General features: G+C 51.9%; 1 protein-coding gene across 3 annotated transcripts in view; it reads right to left on the bottom strand.

Annotated features, from left to right (window-relative positions):
* RNF220 (ring finger protein 220) overlaps nucleotides 1–20,324 on the bottom strand; it is a 211,032-nt gene that overhangs the window by 117,437 nt on the left and 73,271 nt on the right. Inside the window, exon 2 of one of the 3 annotated variants that reach the window (XM_054637882.2) lies at nucleotides 10,093–10,167. The exons of the other annotated variants lie outside the window; for them this stretch is intronic. Within the exon in view, the coding sequence (XP_054493857.1) occupies nucleotides 10,093–10,167 (75 nt within the window). The remainder of the gene's footprint in view (nucleotides 1–10,092; nucleotides 10,168–20,324) is intronic. 3 annotated transcript variants of the gene reach the window in all.

Raw genomic sequence — 20,324 nt, 5'->3', positions numbered from 1 at the left:
GATTGTAGATAGACAAGGGGATTGATGGGGCTGGAGATGTAGGGGACTGCAGCAGCCTTAGATTTTATCTGCACCTCTGCAAGGCTTGACGACCTTGGAATCCCAACCAACAGTTGTTAATAAATGCAGGGAAGAAGCATGAGGGGTTAAAGGCAGAACATCAGCAGGGCACCAGGGGAGCCTCTTACAGATGAGGGTACTCAGTGCTGTCACTATATAGTCTAATATCACCTGGAGCATATAAGCTTAGCAGCTCCCTTTCCCTTAGCCGTTGCTTTTGGACAGCAGTGGGAACAGAGGGAATTCCCAAAGGCCTGGAAATCCCTGCCAGATCTCTGCCAGCTCCATTGGCTCCTGGCTACCACTGGCTCCTGGGAACCTGCATTCCTGTGCTGCACCCCTTAAATGGATGGGGATGGGGCTGAGCCCCGCTCAGGGGAAGGTGGGAAGAGGCTGGAGGAAGCTGCAGACATGGGAGCATGAAATTCTCAGTTCTTCCTTTCACTCTTGGTCTCTCCTGGCAATATTCAGCTCCCAAGACTGCTCCTCTGTGCCCCTTACCACCATGCATGGTCTGGACTTGCTGGACCCATTCCTTCACTGTGTTTCATCTGTGTCACCAGGAGCTCTTCTTCTTTGGAAGGAGCTGGAGAAAGAAGCTGGGAGCAGGTCTAAAGCCGGGGAAAAAAAGCTGGTTTAGAGTGTCACTGGAGAGCAAGCAGGAACTCAAAGCCTTGGGACCTCATTCCAGAGCCACAATTGCTCCCTGCTGTGCCCTGTCTCCTCCTCATCTCTGGTCTGCAAAAACCTGACTTTTACTCAGCCCAGCATTTCAGTCCCAGCCATTACAATGACAAGGGTGATAAGAGATTCTTATCACAGTGCTCAGAATCGATTTGAAGCTGAGCCCCTTTCCTGCACTCCTCCTCTTCACATCTGCTGGAGCAGCAGTTGGCGCTGCACAGGGACTCAGCAGCTGGGTTTGCTGGAGAGCAAAGATGAGAGTTCAGGGTTCAGATCCCTCCAGAGATACATCCCTCAGCCTAGCAGCTCCAGCTAGCACACATCCCTCAGCTGGAGACAGAGCATGGGACTGGAGCCAGGACGCCTGGGCTCCTTCCTGACACACATCTGCAGGAGACCTGCTCAGTGTCCCCAGTCTGCAGGAGGGACAATGCAGCTCCACATCCCTGGAGGACATTGTGAGCCTCTGTCCAAGGGGATCTGAGCGAAAGGTATGGCCTCCCAGCTGAGGCAGGAGCTTTTTCTCTTCCTTATGCTTGGGTGAAAGGAAGGTGAAGATCCTGCTGACCCCACCAGAGAGACAGAGCATCCTGCAGTCCTGAGTCTCAAGCCTGGGGCTCACTGCATGCTGTTTTACTCCAGCCTTCCAAAGAGCTCTTCCTTTCTACAGCTTAGTGTGGCCTGCCTTTGTTGGGATCTCCTCCTGATCCTACCCACACGCCCACGCCTGAGGGGGACATATCCTGCCCTCCTGTGAGGAGAAAGAACACCTGCAAAAGTGAAGCAGGACCTCAGCCACTGGTGGGGAAACTGAGATAGGGTGGGTTGTGGGCTTGCACAGCCACACAGCACAGCTGAGGGAACTGAGATGTCCTGGAACGGGGCTGCTGAGGGGACCAAAACAACCTGGTCTGGACTCACATGAGAAGCCTCAGTTCCTTTTGAAACCTTGTAGTCCCAGCAGCTCTGGTCATGCAGATGTTGCAAATCCTCCATTTCCTCCCAGAACCATCTCTGGGAAGGGCAAAAGAACAAGGCAGCAGCAGGGGAAGCATCTGAACAATCAGGGTTTGTGTGGAGATGAAGAAAGGCCCTTCTTGTTGGCGGGTGCAGTTGGGGTGAGGCCGGGGGCATCGCAGGATGGCACCCCAGGTACTCCAGCTGTGCCCTCCCTCCAGCCCAACAGAGAGGGGGCTGTTGTGGGCCCAGCCCCGGCACAGGGTGTCACCGCCTGCCTTGGTTAGCAGCGATGCTCTCTCTTTGTGCCTGCTGGTTTCTGCTCTGCTGACCCGCTCTGCTCCATCAGCTGGCACCATCCATCACCTCTGGCAGCTGCGTCAATTCCAGGGCTCCGCAATGCCATTCCCCAGGGGAAAAAGCACATTTTTTTAAGGGAAAGGAGGAGTATTTTCTCTCCTGGCACGCTGCAAGGCTCCCTTCCTCTCCTCCTCAGAGACACCTAATGCTCAGTCCAGCCCAGGGACAGGGGCACAGCATATGACTGCATTCTTCATTCTGCCCACTGGAAAGCAGGACCAGAAGGGCTGCAGTACCTGCAGTGATCCTGGGGCTGATGTGAACTGGTCCTGTCAGGAGCTGGGAGAAATCAGTCTGGCAGTGGCCCAGCACTTCATACAGTGCCTTATCAGGACTGGCTGCAACAGCAGCAGCTCAGGGAAGGTGTTTCCTACGTCTCACGGCAGATGGTGGTGGTTACGAGCCAGGGTGCCAGGCCAGCTACACGCTGGGTCAGCTGCAGGATCTGGTATGAGAATGGAACAGGGTGTATTCACACCTCTGTCCCTGAAAGCCCTTCTCCAGGAGATGGCGAGTTTAGAGCATATGCTGGCAGCAATGCCCCATGACTCACCCCATGAGTGCTCACCAAAGGTCACATTGCTGGAGGGTACCTACAGATGAGTGGTGGGAAAAAATAAGACAATCTTCATCCCTTCCACCCTGCTTCCCTGGGCCAGGGTCAGCCCTGCAGTGCTAGATGTTGTCCCAACTCTCCCCAGCCTCAACTCACTGTCCTGAGGTCCAGATGTGGAACAGGACCCGCCCATTTTATCAGGGCTCTCTGCCTCTGTCTCAGCAGTCCCACCTCAGCAGCAGAAACATATGCCTCTCCAATCAATACTCAGCTCTTAATAGTCCTGACAATTCACAAGAAAACAGGGGCATTAAATGTTAATTATATCTATTTGGATTCAAAAAAATTTATTACTGGAGTTAATTACAGCCGGAGTCATAAAAAGGTGCAGAGCAAGAGGCGCTGCTGTTCTGTGGGGTGAGCAGGACTGAACAGCCCCGGCCACCCCAAACTGTTGCTGGGCAAGGATGGAGGGATGTCCCTTGCCATGCCCACCACGTGGCAGGACACTGCTCCCTGGAAAGGGGCTGCCATGGGAAGGGGCTGTGTGGGGCTGTGCTGGGGGTGTGCAGAGCCAGTGGCAGAGCCTTGGGGCGCACGGCAGGTACTTGCTTAGCTGTTGTGCTGTTGGGACCCGGCCTGCCCCAGCCTGTGGGCTTCTAATTTACTGCTTTCCTTTTACCGTAAAACTGAAAGGGGAAGGTGCACCCTTTAATCACTGCCTCCGGGGCCCCGCCTGAAACCACACAGAGACCAAGCGAAGGCTAGGAGTTAATGCTCCTTCCGACACCTTTTTATGATTCACGGGCCTGACCTTGAGCCATAAACCGCTCAACCTCCCCGCCACACTGCCAGTATTTACAGCCTGCAGGGGCCATTGCACGCAGGCACCGATGCAGATCCACGGCCGGGCCGCGCACGCCCGCGCAGGTACACGGCTGGGGATGCAGCAGGGATGCAGCCAGAGATGCACAGGCTGGGGTGGCAGCATGTCCAGGGATGGCCAAGTGGATGGGCAGCCAGGGATGGACACTAACATGGCACTGGAGATGAGATGCACCCAGTGCACTCATTGATCCGTGCTTATGCACACCTGTGTGTGCACAAGTAAATGCACCAAGGTGCCCTCAGTGGGGAGCCCCTGCAGACACACATCAGAGCATGTTTCATGCAGGGAGCTGGGCACCCACATACCCCTGTCTGGGCACTGGACACTGGGCCATGGTGGGGGCTTTCTGCTTGTTGCAGCAAGGCAGGGGTGCAAGCACTGTGGGCATAGCTCCACAGGAAAAGGCCAGGATGAGCTGGCACACCACAACCCCCACAGTGTGTTCCCCACTCCCCAGCAGGAGGAACATCTGCTGCCTCCAGAACCCTCAGTGGCACTCCAGAGGTAGGTCCTGGCATCAGGATTTGTCCCACTGCATCTCACTAGCCCCAGGTCTTGCTCCAGAGGTGAGATCTAGAAAAGCCTACGCTGGTCCAAACTGGAGCAGAGTGAGGTCTACAGGTTAAAGCAAAGGGGTTCAGGTCAGCTCTGAGTGGGTTCAGGTCAGCACACTCCTTGCTTTATGCATCAGTTTCCCCACCACTACAGCAGGAAAAATAATCCTGACCTATCATGTTTGCATGGAGCTGGGAGGCCGAGCTTGTTTCATGTTTGCGAAGTGGGTTTGGCTCCTGAGATAGAGCAAGGCAGAAATGTGAAGGTCATTATTATTAGTGGGATTAGAGCAGTTGAACCCAGAGCAAGGGGTACAGGGGAACACAGCACTTGTGTCGAAGCAGTAACAAATCCCACACATGTGTAACCTCAAAACAGGGATGAATGCTATGATTATGGCTCATTTTAGAAACACTGTGCAGAACCAGAGAGCTGCCAGAGCACCTTCTAACACTTCTGAAAAACAAACAAACAAACAAACAAAACAAACCCCTCCATGAATGTAAACAGGACTGAGATAGGCTGCTCCTAGAGACATCCAGAGCCTGTCAGTGCTCACTCAGTATATGCCCAACAAGGCCACGGTCCCATAAGCATCACTTGCCAACACAGCTCACCTGGTCCTCACTAGGATCAGAACCTTCTCCTATGCCCCCACTGGAGCATCATGGCACTGAACAACTTATCCAATACAAATCTCTAGATTTTTTTTTTCCCAAGTTTACAGGTTGTCTAATTTTTTTGCTTTCCTCCTTGCAAAACAAAAGAGGGAAAAAACACCCTTATCTCAGAAAGCAGAGTTCAGGAAAAAGCTACTGGTCTTTTGGACTTGGTGAGTCCCCATTGGTAGCCTTGCTTGTCGCAGAGAATTTATCAGCCAAACACAGTGCTGGTATAATGTGCTATATAACTTGTGAATAAACAAACTTCAGCATGATAAATGCCCTGCTTTGAAGCCATAAAGTTATTAGCTGGTGGCTGTTAGCTACTGCTTAGCACGGGACATGCTCCTTCCGTTAACCCCTGGATGCCCTGCCTGTGCTCAGAACCCCAGGGGGATCTCTGGAGGGCACCTCCACACAGCAGGAAAGCACGGAGGGATCTGATGGGCAGGGATGCTTCTGCTGGCATCTGTGCACATTGTACTTGATGCAAAGGCTGAGAGAGGGAAATGTTTGCTGGGAATGGGGCTATGAATGCTGGCAGCTCCTTGCTGTCCTATTTGAGCGCTTTGGCAGCTCCTCTCCTTCCCTCTGCCCCTCGAGGCAAAGGCAGAGGGGAGCAGGGCTGGGGCAGGTAGGCATGCACTCACAGCTCAGACCTTCTGAGTGTGCACCCATTGCACAGATGGCTAAGACAGGGTGGGAGCAAATCAGCACCCCTCCAGTCCCAGGTCACCTCCTTCAGGTGAAGAGCTGCTGAGGACTCTAAAGTAAAAGCCCAAAATGTTTTTGGCAGCAGCCAGGCAGCACGCTCCAGTGAGGTGTTGACAGTTCCCTCTGCTGCCTGCAGTGCATGGGTGCTTGCAGCTCCTGGTGAGCACAGCCTTGCTGGAGGCTGGGAGAGGCTGGAGAAGCAGGGCCAGCACTGCTGGAGATGGGTGATCAGCACCACAGAACCAGCTGCACCAGGCTGCTGCCAGCACCACACCTGTGGAGCACCCTCCACTGCACAGAGCCAGGCTGTGACACCCAAGGACCTCTGTCCCCCAGGCCACCTCCTGCTCTTGTCCCACTGGACCGAGGCAGGGAGCTGGGCACACTAAGGATGGCAGCAGGTCTCCAACCACCAAGGCATGGACAGATTTATGCAGCAGTGTGGCAATTTTGGACACACAGCCTGGAGCCCTGGAGCTGCAGTGGGAGATGCTGGTGCACAGGCATCAGCTATCCCCCACTTGCTATCCCTTTCCCAGTAAAACCACTCCTGCAAGGCAGCAGGAGGTATTTCAGCAAGGCCAGCTGAGGAGCAGCACGACTCAGGGCTGCCTCAGAGCCTGCTCCTCATTCGAAGTCCAGTGTTGAAGAAACTTGTAATTAGAGTCCTGAGTATTAATTAATCTCCATGACCCTCCTCTCATTCTCCTTCCACGGCTCCCACAGCTCAGGAGGTCAGCCTGGATTATTAACACTGGCAAGCAGAGGATGGCAAGCTTACTGGGTGGGTTGGCAGACCTTGGGCCACGTTCCTGAGTTCAGAGCAGCCAAAGGCACCATGTCCCTGCCTAACAGCATGACTTCCCTTTCCTGTCTCCCCTCTCTCTTGGCTGAGTTTGATAGGGGTCATCTCACTTGGGCACAGTCAGCACTTTGGGGATGGCACTCAATGAGGTGAGACATCCCAGAATGAGCAGAGCTGCTTCTATGCTAACTCAGTCTTCACAGTCCTTTGCAGAGTGGCTGAGAGCAGCCTCCTGCATCCCAGAGCCTTGAATGGCCTTGCTGGAGACAACTTATTCTTGGAGACCTCCCAGCATGATGGAGATCAGAGCAGCAATCACAACCTAAAACATCACTGAGAGGTCTTCAAGCATCCCATCTCTGCTCATCCAGCTCTTGCTTGGGTCTTTAAGAGCCTCAGCATTATAAAGACATTGCTGGAGCACAGAGAGGACATGGACACCCTTTGTACAACATAGCCCTTCCATCCCAGGGCTTTTACTTTAGAGTCCTCAGCAGCATGCTGCCTGGGACATGGACATGGCTCCTGGGGTGGCCAGACTCCCTGGAAAGATGCTGGCACAACCCAAGGACTGATACACTACAAAGAGCTGCCACAGAGCAAGGAAACGAGATATTACATAAATCCAAACTTTTCTGACTCCCTCGTAACCACCAACTGCTTCTCTCATCTGATTTTTTCCTCTTTTCTGCTGCAGCAATAAAAAGGGGAAAATCAACATCCAAATGATCTTGTTTATGGCGACTAAATAAGCTGCATGTGCTTAATCCGTTAGAGTTTAATGAATTTACGACTTGCTCTGGAATTTGACAAGGGCTGTAAAAGAGTAATTAACATTTATCAGTGTGTTTTTTACACACACCCCACCCTCCTCCCGCCTCCCTTCCCTCCTCCTGCCGCCTGTCGCAAAGCAGCACCGGGTATCGGGGGGAATATAAAAGTGATCAATTAATTCTTAATAATCTCGGGGAAAGATTGTAGAGTCACAGTATGAACTCAGGGAGTGTCAATAAACATGCCAAAGGTTGGTCCCCCCCTTCCTGGCGCTGCTGCAGAGGAATGTGGGCAGCCAGGGAGGGGATGGGGCTGCAGGGGCGGTGCTTTGGTGGACCAGCCCTGCACCCTTTTCCTTCTCTGTCACACTCCACTGCCCTCCAGATCAGCTTTCTGTCACTGACACAGTGGCCTCTGTGACAGGATGAAAGTGAGCAGGGTGACAAGCTAACACAACAGTGGTGGCGATTTGGAAACACACCCATAGTTACTAACTGTGCCAGTCAATAGCTCTGTCCTAATAGACCTGAACCTGTTGGGAGGGACCCCAAAGTCCCCACCCTGGTCACAGGGCAGCTGAACATCTGTTTAGGTGTAGAGTTGCCCCACTGTCACCCTTCTGTCACTCAGAACAGGCGGCTGCTGCTGTTTCAGCTGTACCAGACATGAGGGTATGTCCCTGCTGGCCCAAGACAGGCAAGGGGGGTCACACCTTGCTTGTGCCCAGCCCTCCCAGCTGCTTAGCTGCTGTGGAGCAGGGAGGCAAGCAGGGATGCAATTTGGGGGCTCAAAGGGACAAACCCAGCCTTCTCCCACCAGTCCCAGGGTGGGCTGAACATGATCTCAGTATCTCAGGAGATTCCTGTGCTGGGAGCCCCGTGTGCTCTGCCTTGGGCCACCTCCCTTGGCAGGCCTGGAAAGCAAAGCCAGAAAGAGCCACGGCCATCACCTTCCTGGTAGGTAAGATGGAGATGTCCCCTGCTTCTGTGACTGCAGCATCCTGCCCCCAGCAGCAGCCTTTGCATGCATGTGTGTGACCAGGGCATGGGGAAGCTGCATGACTGGCCATCCATCGGGGAAGGGAAGGGTCAGGGCTCCTGGGGGTCACCAGGCTCCATGGAGGAGACAGAGAAACATCTGGGCCTGGCTGTGGGGCAGAGGGTCCTGGAGACCCACAAACAAAAGCTCAAGATGATAAATCCTCAGAGGTTTGAGACTGTCCGGGGATCTGCTCTGGACAGAAACAAATTCTCCTTGTTGAACATAATAGCCCAGAAATAAGCAATGAGACAGGGATGGAGAGGGCTGGATGCAGGGAATCTGGAAAATCTCTGCCCAACCCCACGCAGAGCACTGGTGGGGGTGGGAGGTGGAGGCAACAATATCCTCCCAGCAGGCTGAGATCCCTGTGCCAGGTACACACCTGCCAGCTGGACGCGGTAAACTTGGGATTTCTTGAGAGGTGGGAGTTGCTCAAGCCAGCCTGAAGCAGCTGAGTGCAGGAGAGGCAGGGAAGAGACAGGGAAAGTAACAGGATGACCTTGATTTATGTCACCTTGACTGGTTTGAGTCCAGCTGGCTGGCCTGGGCTGTGGGGCTGGGCAGGGAGCAGGGCTGGTGGGGAGTGGGGCTGAGCCCTCGTGCAGGGCAAGGGAGTGAGCGAGGGGGCTGCAGCAGAGTCACTCTGCATGGCCAAATCATCAGAGAGCACCAGATCCCAGCAGCCTCTGAGTGAGAGTCTCCAACCTTGGGCAGGCTTGTAGTGCCACGGGCTGCACAGGAGTGGCACAGACGCACCTGGGAGGGAGAAATGGAGGCACAGGGAGGGGTTTCAGGCCACCAGGACTGGTCCCAGCACACCAACATCTCCTCTGCTCACTAGGCAGCGGGTGTAGGTCGCCATTGCATGAGTGGTGTGGCCAACATCCACAGCTGAGGCTGCCAAAATCACTCAGGAAACACTCGGGAATCACTCAGGAAACAGCACCAGTTGCTCTTGCAGTACTCTGCATTGCTGTCCAGGCTGCACCACAGACCCCCTGCACGACCTCTGGATCTCCCCTCTGCTGTGTGGGGCAGCGAGGGGGCAGAGGGGCACTGCCCCTGCCTGGGCTGGCTCAGATGCTGCCATGTCAGCCTGTCTATACAGGCCCTCCTCCTGCAGAGACCTCGCGCTGGGGGTCAGCAGCTCAGCATCTCTGGGGTTTGTCACGATGCTCCTGGAGCTACCAAACAGCAGCTTGGAACAGACATCCCAAAGGGTTGGGCCAACCAGACCCACCATCCAGCTGCTGGAAAGGCAGCCCCAGGGGCTGAGGTGACTCAGGTGGCACTGGGCAAGTCCTCCCTGGCCACTGCCACACTGCCTCACACCAGGCACACGACCTCACCTCTGTGCAAGGCTGGAATCCCCCCACCTTGCCCTGGTGTAGAGGCAGTGCAACTCAGAGAAAGAGCCAGGCTGTGATGGGCGATGTTTGGCCAATGTTTGCTGCTTTGCAGAGGCACCTAATGGATCAGAGACAGCCTGGCCATGCCCCAGCCTTGCTCCAGTGAGGGGCTGCTGACTGTTGTAACAAAGAGCATTTACCCAGCTGCATCCCCAGTTTCTCCTGCTTTCCATTTCCCTTTTCTGTCACTCAGGTGTGACAATTTTAATACCCATCAAGAATAAGGTGAATGGTAACTGTAACAGAATGTGCAGCCCCATGTTGACTTTTCTCCATCTGAACAGTCACAGTTCAGGTGATGAAAGAGCTGGAAGGAGCTAACAGGAGATCCCCCACCCAGGTCCTCTAAATGCCCTGTCCCAGGTTTTAAGCCCATAAGCACTGGTGTTAAAGACAATTTTAAGCCATGATTATAAGAAATCTATTGATCCTTTTGACTCTATAATGACAGAGTAACCATTTTAATAAAACACCTATTAATCATGCATTAACCCTTCTTAGCTATTTATACACTGAATACCAAATCAACAAAGGTGTTCAAATTTCTAGGAGGCTTTTTGGAGGGGGAGGGAGAGGAGATTTCTTTAGATAACAACAACAAGAAGAAGAAAATAATGCAAACTTACAGAGGGGGAGAGTTAAAATCATACGATGAGTGGCAGTTGCAGACGCCTGGGGCCCTCTTTGGTTGTCGCTTCTATCTGGCAATCAATTGACAAGAAATTGAGATTATGAAACATTGTGCCTATGATCAAAGGAGGTGGGCATACTTCCCCCATCTGAGGCCAAATCTCCACTCCCCCAAGGGAACTAACATCAGGGAACACCAGTAATTTGGCCTTCGGCAGGTACGAGACAACGCTGAGACCAATTTTAGTGTGAATGTGTCCAGCAGCCCCATGGATCTTTGCGGCAAGGTTGCAACACCCTAAAGGTGGATCCTACTGAAGCATCTAAGAGAGAGACTTCATCTTTTTTTGTGAGAGACTTCATCTGGAGCAAAAGAGTAAAAAGAACAGGAAATTAGGGAAGCAAGTACTCCACCAGCTCAGGCCAGGTGGGAATGGGCATGGGTTGTTCACCCCCTCTCCCTGCCCTTTCCAGAAACCCACAGCATCACTGTGGAATGGTTCAGCTTGCAGACCTGGACTGGCACAGCCCTGGGGCCTCTTGTGGAAGTGCTGGAGAGTGGGCAGACAGGGCTTCCTTCTGCCCCAACCGTTGCAGCCTCAGAAACCACAAAGTCCCCGGGTGCATTAGGAACTGCCTGGAGGCCGGAGCTTCCTGCAGGTGCCCCACACTCATGAATCACACCTTGTCAGGGCTGGGGTGCCCAACAGCTGGGTGACCGCTGACGTGCCCAGGGAGTCCTGCCCTGGGATGCACCTGCCTCCCCACCACGCCATCCCAGCCAGGCAAGGGTTAAGCAGGCATTAATCACACTGTTTGAGAGACATTTCAAAGCCTCTTCCAAATATTATAAAAAATGTCTTTAATCATCTAATAGCGTGAACTCCTCTGATGATGGATGGAAAGAAGTCGCCTCTCTCCTCCTGATCCTAACAGATGAGGCTGAAGAGCTGCTGCTCTGGGGGGGTGGGGGCTTGGGGAGGGGGCTTGGGGAAGAGAAGGACATTTCTCAACCTCCCACCAGAGCAGTTATAAATATGAGGTCATACAGCAAGAGATGATAACACATTAAGGGCTCTTGAGATATTAGTCTGTCAGCCTCGTTAGACACAGCCTATTTGGGGCTGACTGCGTAATTAGAGGCTGGGGTACCCATAACTCATTGGTGTTTATATGGTAGGAAGGGGCTTCAGTCACCATCACCCTCAGCACTCTGAGAAGCCATCTTCATCAAGCATTAAACTCCACTCCCCGCTGCAAATATAATTCTTCTGCCCCCAGTAAAAACTGCTCCTGCTTCCCTCCTCCTGCCCTTCCCACTAAGCCTGGAGCCCATTGCATGCTCAGTGCACCCACCCTCACCTCTCCTCTCCCTTCTAGGTGGGGAACAGGGTTACAACTTGGCCAAGGTGCCCCAAGGTATATGTGAACAAATGGAGAAGTCCTGGCCCCCCGTTCCCTTCCCATGGAACCCAGGAGGAGCAGTCCATGCTTGGCTCTGCTAGGGACTGCAACCCCCAAGAACCCCTAGACAACCTCCACAGCAACCCCCAAGAACCCCTAGACAACCTCCCCTTCTGCCCTCCAGGGAATAGCTCCAGGTTGGGTTGAAAACAGCTTGGACAAGATGGGTCCTGGGAAAGACTGAGCAGAAATAAGTCCAAGGAAAGGCAAAAATATGAAAAAACACCAGGAGAGCTTGTCACTTCTGCCCTGCTGTGAGCATCCCCATGCTTGGTGGGGAAGCTGGTGAGGAGCTGGGCTTTCCATGTGTTCTCCAGTTTCTCTTCTCAGTTCTGCCTAGGTGGCAGTGAGCACAGACATGGACAGGCACTTCCCAGCCAACCCAGCCAAAAATTTGGATAAGTGAAACAGGGAAGGGGACTGCTTCCCTTATGAAACCAAGCAGAGCAAAGGCTCCACAAATGCCAGCCTTGACTCAACAGGGAACAGAGAGCAGTGAGCAGGGAGAGGCAAGCAAAAGCCAAACCCAGTGTTGTGCACCCCACAGAGATTTCCCAGCAACACATCCCTGTATGTCCTCTTGCTGTGTGGCAGGAAGAAAATTAAGGCACCGGGAAGTGCAGGGACATCAAGAAACAAGAGCCCTCGCTGCAGAAACTGCCTGACACTGGCAAGGTCCATGGCAGGGCCACCCAATGCCTCATCCCCTCTCCCTGCTTGAGTCCTGTAGCCAGGGAGGGGGCAAGGGGTCTGCAGAGGAGGGGGCAACCCCATGGCTTCCCAGGATGAGGTAGGATAATGAATCCTGATGGGGGAAGTGACCTTTTCCAAATGCCACATGTCATTGGATTTTATATCACACCAGGACAATGTGCCATGGGTATTAAAATCGTTTTTCCAATAGAAGCATGCGTATGTATGTGTGTGTCAGAGAAAGATGTGAGAAAAATAAAATTAAGATGTGAAAATTAGGCTGTGTCCAAACACAGCCTTTAGAAAAAGACTTGGACCCTCACAGAGCAGGACTGGAAGAAAAGATCCATGCCTTTTGCTCCAGAGATCACAGATGATTTTCTCAAAGGAATATGACTTGTCCAAACCCATTGACTGAAAAAGAGAAAAGGAACTCAAGTCCTGATCTCTGTTTCTAAATTTCTGCAAAGACTTTCAACTCTAGAGTGTCCCTCTGCTGTGGAGGGACACCTCCAGAGCTGCTCTATCCCTGGAGGCACATACAGATGCATGGAGAGCACAGATCACCTTGCACATGTGCTGCTGGACACCCACAAGTGTTAGTCTGGTGCATAAGGAGACAGCCAAGTCCTGCATGACGACAATACAGACAATGCCAACTTGCTCAGCCTCACCTGGGATGCAAAGCAGCCCCTGTCCCTGTGGGCCAGCCCAAAGATGTGAGCAGAGCATCCATGGAATTACCTATACACACAGGTAGGGACACTCTGTCCATACATGCCAGGACACATTCTGATGTGAAAACACAATGTGAAAAGGGAGGCACTGGAAGCCAAATTCACTTGAACTCCAGCCTGTTCCCTCAATCTGCAGGGCAATTGTCCGGCTGAAACAACAATTGTCTGGCTGGGACAAAAAAAAAAAAAGAAAAAAAAAAGAAAAAAGAAAAAGGGACAAGCTGTGTTTGTTTATTCAGCTTCTTTCTCCCTCTCTCCTCTCGACAATACCCTGACACCATGTCCTGCCGCGCCAGGGCTGCAACCCCAAAGGGCTAAATTTGTCCCAGCTGGAGCCCTGTTTACAAGCCTTGTCCTGTTTACAGCATGGTCCATCCAGCCCAGGGCCAGGCAGTGGCCATCTCTGGGGTGGACAGCTCAAGCCTCACCTTCCTTGGTCTCTGCTCCTAGGCTGCCCATGTGGTCCCTGGAAAGATGCCCAGCTCCCTGCACTCCCCATGTACTAGCACACACGGCCGCTCTGTGGCCCGCTGCCCACCTGGGAAGCAATGAGATGTGGGCTTGCATGGGCTGCTGCTTGTCCAGCATAGTTCTGTGGTGGTCCAGGTGGCTACAGCCTCCATTAGTGCTGGCTGGTGGCAAACCACCCCCAAAAAAACATTGTTTGCAAGCTCAGCAGTGAGAGGACTGTGCATTCCATGTGAAGCCAGCTGGGAACAGCCATGCTCCACCATGAAAGCATTAGAGGAGTCATGCATGGATGCCCTGATCTCCATACCTTACATTGCAGTCACTTTTTTTCTTGCTGTCAGTCATCCACCCCTCTCTTCCTGATGGTCTCACAAGGGCTGGGAGGGCAAGGCTGGCAGGAGCTTAGCTCCTCTTCTGGATGACAGAACTGGGTGTCACTCCAGGAGTCTGGATGGCTGAGCCTGGACAGAAGTGATGGGTTGAAGGCTTTGTGAACAGACTAACCCTGGGGAGCTGGAGGAGGGGTGCTTACTGCCAAACCCCTCTTGCACTCTTCCCACACTGATTCCCATCTCTGCTGGTATGCACTGGCCTTGCTCTGCTGCAGAGTGATGGGACCTCACCTGCCTGCCTCCAGTATGGGGGTCCCCTGCCATCCCAGGCTGCCTCACCTGCAGGAGCTCCTTTTGGCAGGACTCAGTTGGCAACATTCAGGCTCTTATTTGCTGTTTAATGAGTTCCAGCTAATGAATCCCAACACATGAAAGGTTTTCATTAAACCTCTGGCTTGCTGTCAGCATTGGCCACAAGTCTGGAGAGATTGGGAGTCACAAGAGTGGTTGCAGGGGTGACTGAAAACTCTCACCTAGGAGCCTGTGTGCCACCTGCTGCCCTGTCACCCTTTTCACATCCATGCCTGGTCTCAGTGGATGCAGAGGAGATGGGAGATCCACGGGGATGTGAAATGAAGCAGCTGATCTTATGCTACTGCAGCCTCCTTTATCAGGGCAGTGAACAGAGGCTCACCTCATCCCCAGTGGCAGGGCCACTGCTCTGCAGTGATGGATCCCTCTTTGTACCTGCTAGGGGCTACATCCACTTAGGCTTAATGAGTGAGCAACCTCCAGCACTCTGATGATGCAGCCTTTTCTCACACAGACCTGGTGGAAAATACGTCCTGATGTTGCCCTGGGAAGCCAACTGCTTGAAGCCAGGAGTCCTGGATCACATGTTGTGATAAGGGGCTCCTTGTGTGCATATGGAGGGGAAAGGAAGATCTCACAGAGAGACCCTGACATGGGTTCAGCTCCCAGACTGGATGAGGGGCTCAAATTTCAGTGCCCAATGCTGCATCTGTGCAAGGAAGGGTCCAAGAGCAGCTGAGTCTGAACAAGGCTTCAGTTGCTGCAGGCACAGAAGCAGAAGAGTGAGTTACCAAAACCTTGCTGTTACTACACTTTCTGGAGACAGACTGTCCAGGGCAATGCCCATGGTGGCACTGTCATGGTGTCCATCTTCCAAGTGCCTCCTTATCTATCACTGCTCACACCTACCTCACTTCTTGCCTACAGCCCAGTTTTGGGTTTGTTTGTAGCCTGAGTGGGGGGAAGCCTTTCTGCACTGTGTGTCCTGAATGGCATCACATGGTGAAGCAGAAGCTGCAGGAAGAGCAGAAGGGGGGTTGTACACTCCAGCCTGCCTCCCTACCCAGAGTTTTGGAGACCATCTGTGCATGACTGTGGGTGGGGGTGAATTTGAGCATAAAGACTTGTCTACATGAAGTGCTGCTCCTGAGAAGCTCCCCATGCTGGGCATTTCCTATTCCCAAGATAATGCTTTGTTTGCTCAAGTTCACCAGACCCCCTTTCACTCTGAGATACAAATGGAACACTCTGAGATACAAATGGAACACTCTGAGATACAAATGGAAGTTTTGGGGAATATTTCAAAAATCAGAAAATCACCCCCAGCCTTCATTCATGTTCACTTCCAAATACAGGCAAGACTTTAGGGAAGGGCTAATGGGATGGCACATCTGCACACAAACACACACGTCTGTGCCCCTCACACGTGCAGATCCTCATCTCCGGAAGAAGATCTTCTTGTCAGGAAGTCACGGCCCTGATTACTTTGTCTTCTACGTTTAAGAACATCCCTAACTGCTCCTTGGATAGCTCAATTAGTAAAGTGAATATATTATATAAAGTCTAAAAGATTAAACTATCATAGGCAGCCCATAATTTCATGAAGAAGTCAGGGGAGCATATCCCTCTTATTAACTCTATAACAAATGTGATGAAAATGTTCAAATAGAATGTTAATGCAATGTTACGTGTAATTTTCCCAGGCGATTTTCTGCTGAAATATTTCTTTATTAATAGTAATTGAGGGTATAAATTATGAATGAGGCGATTTTCTCCTTTCACTGGGAAAGACGTACTAATGGCAATAATTCTTTATAATAATTTTTTGGGGGGGAGAATGGGGAGGGAGCTAGGGTGAGGGGTTTAAAGAAAAAAAAAATCTTTAAAGGGATTGCAAAATATATAGACTAGCAGTGCATGTTTTATGGCAGGGCACTGTATTTTATATCCTTGTGCTGGCCATCAGTCCTGTGTGGGTCTGTACTGCACGTGCACGAGGTTTGGGCCTCTGGCGATTTCCTCCTCTATTCCACATGTGTAAAGCCTGACATCAAGCACAGGGAGTATGAGAGCACCAATGCTGTGAGTCTGCAAATTCAGGACTCCCTGTTTCACTGTTTCAGGGAAAGAGTGGCAGGAAGCACACGATGAGCCACAGGGAATTGTGGTTAGTAGGTGGGTACTCAGAGATGAGCAGGTTAGTGGTGAATTTAATACAGACTCTGACACTTTTCCATGTTCTCACCATAACCAAAAGCACTTCTTTGTGCTTTTGTTTGGGTTTTTTTGGGGTGTGCTTTACCATCAATTCAGCCTGCTAATCCTGACCCCCAGCACCTCCATGTGTGGAGATGTATGGAAGTGGTGCTTGGTCCTACAGCCCCTGAATCTTGAGCAGCCTTGAAGAGGGGTGGGACTGGGGCAGTTCTGACTTCCAAATGCCACCCCCCCACCCCTCTGTGGGACAGAGCCTGGGGACACACACAAGGCCAGCCCAGGGCCATGCGCTTGCACACCATGGACAGGCACCACCAAGCAGCACAGCTGCTTGTGGGAAAACAAAAAGTCCTTTTGGTGATGCCGGAATGAAAGAGGCATTTTACAAGGATTTCAGAACTTGCTCTCCTTCAGGTTTGTATGGCTTTTTCAACAGACCAAATGATTTCAAAATTTTTCCACTCTATTGAAAGAATTGCTGGTTTGAGTGCAATTCTTAGCCTCTTCCTCCTGCGCACATCTCTCTTTCAAAGAAAGACAAAGGTATAGTCTCCCTTAAAGGTAAAGGATGGTGTCCCTTAAACTTTTATTACACTTCAACTGGCTTTAAAAAACCTTCTGAAAGGTTTAAAACTTTCATAGCAAAGAATCCACTTTCCCCCACAATTTTATTTAAAACTTTTCCCAGGAAGGAAACTTTTTAAACAAGTTCTAATCTACAACAAGCATAGGAAGAAAAACTCCTGACTCCAGGCCTTTGCCATATGAACTAAAGAGCTTCAGCTAGCTAAAAAATGTAAGGAATTCCACTGAGAGTGGCCAGCACATACTAGTACCCAGCAAGGGGTAGAGGTCCTGGACACCCATGCACAGGGGTGCAGATGTGTTGAGGAGGGGGTGGCTTTGCTCCTCCCCAGTGCAGCTCTTACATGCTGGGGGATTCCCCCTGCTCAGGCTTCTCCCTGAGCTCTGTAAGAAGAGCTAGAGCTGGTTCTTCTGCAGCCAGCTGACTGTGCTGCCCTGTCTCTTCCCTTCTCTGGAGGCACAGACCCTCAGGCCCTGCCTGTGGCTTACTCCACACCAGCAGGCTGTGCGAGAGGCTGCAGAAACGCGAACAAAATCAGCGTGATCCGTCACCAACCCTCCTCAAAATTAGGTTAATAATTTATGATGTTAAATGGGACAGTTAATAGCTGGGCCAGATGATTCCTCAGCTAATCTAGAGCATGGGCTGAGCTGCAACGAGTCCTCTGAGAGTTCATTACACTCCCCAACCCTCGGCACTAGTGCTTTTGGCTCTACTGATACCTACGGGAGGCTGTGGCTGGTGCCGCTGGCAACACGCCTAAGACTTGCCCCTCATCAATTAAGAGAAATAAGGAAATCGACAGGAAAATTAATTTCCAAAGAGACAATGCTTCTGAAGCCTGCACTGCCCCCAGAAAGCCGGGGGGGTATCTGGGAATCCTGCCTGGGAGGAGGTTGTGTTTGCTGTCTCACTGAACGAGGTCAGGCTGCTTTCCTGAGGGCTGGGAGTGCAGGGAGGGGTGAAAGCAACTGAACAAAAGGTGCTTTCGCTTCTGGGTCAGTCCCAAGAAAGCTCCTTATGAGGGAGGGTGCTCAGCTCTATTTGTGAGGAGATGCACAACACACACCTGCTGCTTAAAGCCCCCCATTGCATTGTGGCTCACCAGCAGCAAGGATTTACTCCCCGACAACGCACATTCCCAACAAAACCTCAGAGATGAAGGGTTGGGATGAGAAAGTTCAGTAGGTCTTTTCTGTCAAGGAAACAGAGCAGGCTTGAGACAATCAGGATGAGACAGTCAGAGTGCTCTCCAGGGGCAGCCCTCACCCAGAGAACAGCCATGGGTGGATCTCCAGCCGCTCACCTGTCTCTCTAACCTCCCTCTCACTGGAGATCAGATCAAGCCCAGCCACAGAAAACAGGCATTGGATAAAATAGCTTCCCCTCACCAAGACCTCAGCCTCTGTCTGTGCCCTGAGCCATTCCATGTCCCCCATGCTTTTTGCTTCCTCCTTGGTCCCAGCAACCCTCCTAGAGTGCAGGACAAGCTTGCCAGCCACAGCCAAAAAATGCAAGGAATTACCAAGAGTACATCTTGTCAGTGTGATGGAGGCTTTCCATCCTTATCCAATGTAAACAGATCACTGGGGTCCAGGGCACCGGGCAACAACAAAGACCCTCTGGTACTGACAATGTTTGAGTCCTACTTTGCCCATCCTGCTTTGCTTCTTCCTTCTCAAAGGCCAGATTCTGCAAGGCAGAAATACTTCAGAAAGCTTTCTGTCTCTTGGGATCATGCTCAAGAGAAACAAAAAGTAAGCAGGGACCCCCACCTCATTGATCTCAGCTGTATGTGGAGGCAGGAATCTCTTCTTTTGCTCCAGCATCTCCCTGTGGGTGTTGTCAAGCAGTGCCAGCCTTAGGCAAACCTGGAAGAGTGTGGCACAGGCACTCTTCTCTCCAGAAGAACTGAAGATGGGTACCCTTGAGTATGGCACTTCAGACAGCCTAAATCTATTTTACAAATAGAAAAACTAAGTCACTAACTGTGAGTGACTACTCAACATCACCAGCAATAGCAGCTGAAGGGAGTAATTCCTCCAACAATCTAAGGTTCCCAGTACCAGCATGTCCATATCCTGCCCTTAAATGGGAGCTTGAGACAGACCCAATGGGCTAAAAAGTGACTGACTGGGCTACAAGTGCAGGCTGCTGCAGCCAGGTGTGCACTGATGACTCGGGCAGATGTTGGCCCTGCAGCACATTTGGGCAGTAATTCCCCTTCTCCCTTCCACATTCCTTCTCTGCCAAATTCAAACCATGCACAGTGCAGGGGGATTACCTGCAATTACAGCTTTCACACGTCGGGGCTGGTTTCACTCGGCTGGGGGAGAAGCAAGGGCATCCATAAGCTGGGATTCTGCAGCCATTCCCCCTGCCTGTGTTAGAGGCAGCCAGTGCTGTCTCACCCCTGCAGCTGCCTCCCCTCGTCCAAAACCCCCTCCCAGGTGGGAAAACCAAGAAGGCCAGGGCCAGCACCAGAGTCAGTTTTCCTTCCAGCTTCTGCCCAAGTGAGTATGAGAGAAATGACAATTAGGGGGACAACAAATGAGGCTGCCAGACCCTGGGGGGGACATGTGCAGTAACTTGAGGCTGAAGCGGAAATAGCTCCAGTCAACCCACTTAGAAAATCATCATTACTGTAAAATTTATGGCTGACATGAGCTTGTCTCAGAGATATGACTATTTAAAGGCAGCCAAAGTCTCAATTTATAATAATGTGAGGGAAGGGAGGATAGAGAGAGATGGGGCAGGTTTGAAGATCAAAGGGGCATTTGGGGAAGCAAAGGAGACTCTGTCTGCCTTGGTGGCAGGGGCAAAGGACAGGGCTTCAGTGCAGAAAGGGTTGATGTGGTGGGGCGAGACACTGTGTCCTATAGGAAGGGCCCAACCCTCTGCCATGGTTCTGCTGTCCCAGTCCCTGAGACCACAGCACTCTCTGTGGCCTCTGCCAGTCACTCCTGCCTTTGGGGCTGACAAAGTGCCACCACTTGGATGCAAGATGTCCTGGACCCCAGGCACACAGGTGAGCTCAGCACCATCCAGGCAGTGCTGGACAGGGCCACCATCACCCACTCAGGGTGTGCTGCAGGACTTGCCAGGAGTGTGCTTGTAATTACATGTGAAGAAGAAAGACATTGCTGGGACAGGGAGAGAACAAAAGCAGTGACAGGTTTGGAGGACAACAAGCAAATGCCTACAAGGTTCAGTTTCTTTTTTCCTTCTATTTGTTAAGGACAGAAAATTAGTCCTGGTGGGGAACTCCTGATAGGCCATTGCTGTACCCAGGCCCTTAGGTGTCCTCCTTAGGTGCACTTCCCTCCAGACTTTACAAAGAGGATCATGTAATCACTCACTGAGGCTTGTTTGGGGAGCACCTCATTCCAACAGCAGAGCCAGAAAGAAGGCCCACT

This window comes from Agelaius phoeniceus, chromosome 8 (assembly GCF_051311805.1).
Source record: "Agelaius phoeniceus isolate bAgePho1 chromosome 8, bAgePho1.hap1, whole genome shotgun sequence".
Taxonomy (NCBI): Eukaryota; Metazoa; Chordata; class Aves; order Passeriformes; family Icteridae; genus Agelaius; species Agelaius phoeniceus.
This window is presented reverse-complemented; position numbering and strand designations above follow the sequence as displayed.